Here is a 1,971-nt window from a genome sequence, read left to right as displayed (position 1 = left end):
TCATTGGTAAATTAATGTAAAACGTTGTCACTGAGCCCTTAGAGGAAGTTCAGCAGGCTGGCCACTTCTGAGAAGATTCATCACTGTTCAAAGTTTTCCCAGTTAGAATACATTAAAGCTTAAGCTTTAGAAATGTTTCAGCTTGTTTCTCAGCTCTTCTGAAATTGTATTAAATCACGGCATAGTGTTCCTGTAGAAACTTTAATACTGAAGTTAATCTAATGCAATAAAAAAAACAATAATTTTAGTTTTTTTTCTTTATTTAGCAGCCATGCAAGGTGTAGCCTGAGAGAACAGAACTGACCAATCAGGAGGCTCCAGCGTGAGGATGGCCCCGCCACCTCCAACCAACGGTGCACATGTGTGTTTGTCATGTGTGGTGATCGTGAGCAGCATGGCACTGATGGATGCGTATTTGGTGGAACAGAACCACGGGCCCCGGAAGATCGGTGTGTTCATCATCGTTAGTGTGGGCGATGTGTGCTTCCTAATAGCACTGCGCTATGTTGCAGTATGGGTGGGCACTGAGCTCAGGACAGCTAAACGTGGCTACGCCATGATCCTTTGGTTCCTCTACATCTTCGTCCTGGAGATCAAGGTCTACTTTATCTATCAGAACTACAAATCAGACCGGAAGATTCTGGATGCTCTGACGCGTAAGGCTTTAACGTTGCTGTTGTCTGTGTGTGTGCCAGCGTTGTTTATTATTTTGGTTGCGGTGGATCACATGGAGTATGTAACAGCATTTCGGAAAAAGGAGGAGATCCGAAACCGGCTCTTCTGGGTGGTGGTGGACCTCCTGGACATTCTGGACATCCAGGCAAACCTGTGGGAACCTCAAAAGAAAGGCTTTCCATTGTGGGCCGAAGGTGTGATGTTCTTCTACTGCTACATCCTACTGCTGGTGCTGCCCTGCGTTAGCCTGAGTGAGATTAGCATGCAGGGCATCAACATCAGCCCACACAAGATGATGCTTTACCCCATCCTCAGCCTAATCACCATCAACGTGGTCACCATCTTTATACGTGGAGGGAACATGGTTCTGTACAAAGACAGCCGTGTCTCAGGGATCCTACTGGGAAAGAACATTCTTGCTATCGTGCTGAAGACATGCAGCTTTGTGCAGTATAGGAAGCAGTTGCAGAGCGCTAATGCTAGTCGAAACACTCCTCCTCCTCCAGTGCCGTTCAGTGTTGAGCTGCATAAGAACTCACTGCCTCCGAGTCGCGACATTATGGTACATTCAAACCAAACTCCCCTACCTGACCTCAACACACCCAAACAAACATGACATATTTATACCATGAACTGTGGATTTTTAACAAGACGGTGAAATGCGAGTGTTCACATGGAGTTGGCACATGTCGCTCTGAAAAAGTTAGGACCCAAAAAGCAAATGTCTTATTAATCACTTCAAAATAATGTTTAATTTACATTTACAAACAAAGAAAACATCACAAATGTGTCTGATACATTTATAATGAATAATATATACAGCTCAAGCAGTAATTTCCTGATGATCAGCAGTTCCCAATGTGATGTGTAATTGGCTGTTGGTGGTTATTAAATACACTAATTACATTTTTAAAAATTAAAAACTAAGTCCAAGATAAATGTCAAACATAAAACTTTCTTTTTGAAATTTTGTAGATCTTGATTTATTGTCACATTAATCTTTGTGGAATATTTCTGGAATTTAGGACGTAAAATTTGTACTCTAGCCAATCATTTCACAATCAAATGATCATTTCACAATAATCGAACAAGCAAAAAACAATGAAACTTTTACTACATTAAAATAAAATGCAGTAAAATGAAGAACGTGTGATTCTCTTGAATCTTTAACTGGTAAAACTAGACAAAAATATTTCAAATGTTTTCACTGATCAGCTTCATCGTATTTTGTAAATAGAAACAAATGTAGAATTTTATGCCTGCAACACGCACTCCCAAAAAAGTTGGGACAGTGGC

General features: G+C 40.9%; 1 protein-coding gene across 1 annotated transcript; it reads left to right on the top strand.

The window, feature by feature from the left end:
• Positions 1-328: 328 nt before the first annotated feature.
• On the top strand, positions 329-1,291 carry LOC134314290 (transmembrane protein 121). The gene has a single exon (XM_062994860.1). It carries the CDS (start codon positions 329-331, stop codon positions 1,289-1,291), a length of 963 nt encoding a protein of 320 aa, XP_062850930.1.
• The last annotated feature ends 680 nt before the right edge of the window (positions 1,292-1,971 follow it).

This window comes from Trichomycterus rosablanca, chromosome 5 (genome assembly GCF_030014385.1).
Source record: "Trichomycterus rosablanca isolate fTriRos1 chromosome 5, fTriRos1.hap1, whole genome shotgun sequence".
Classification (NCBI taxonomy): Eukaryota; Metazoa; Chordata; class Actinopteri; order Siluriformes; family Trichomycteridae; genus Trichomycterus; species Trichomycterus rosablanca.
This window is presented reverse-complemented; position numbering and strand designations above follow the sequence as displayed.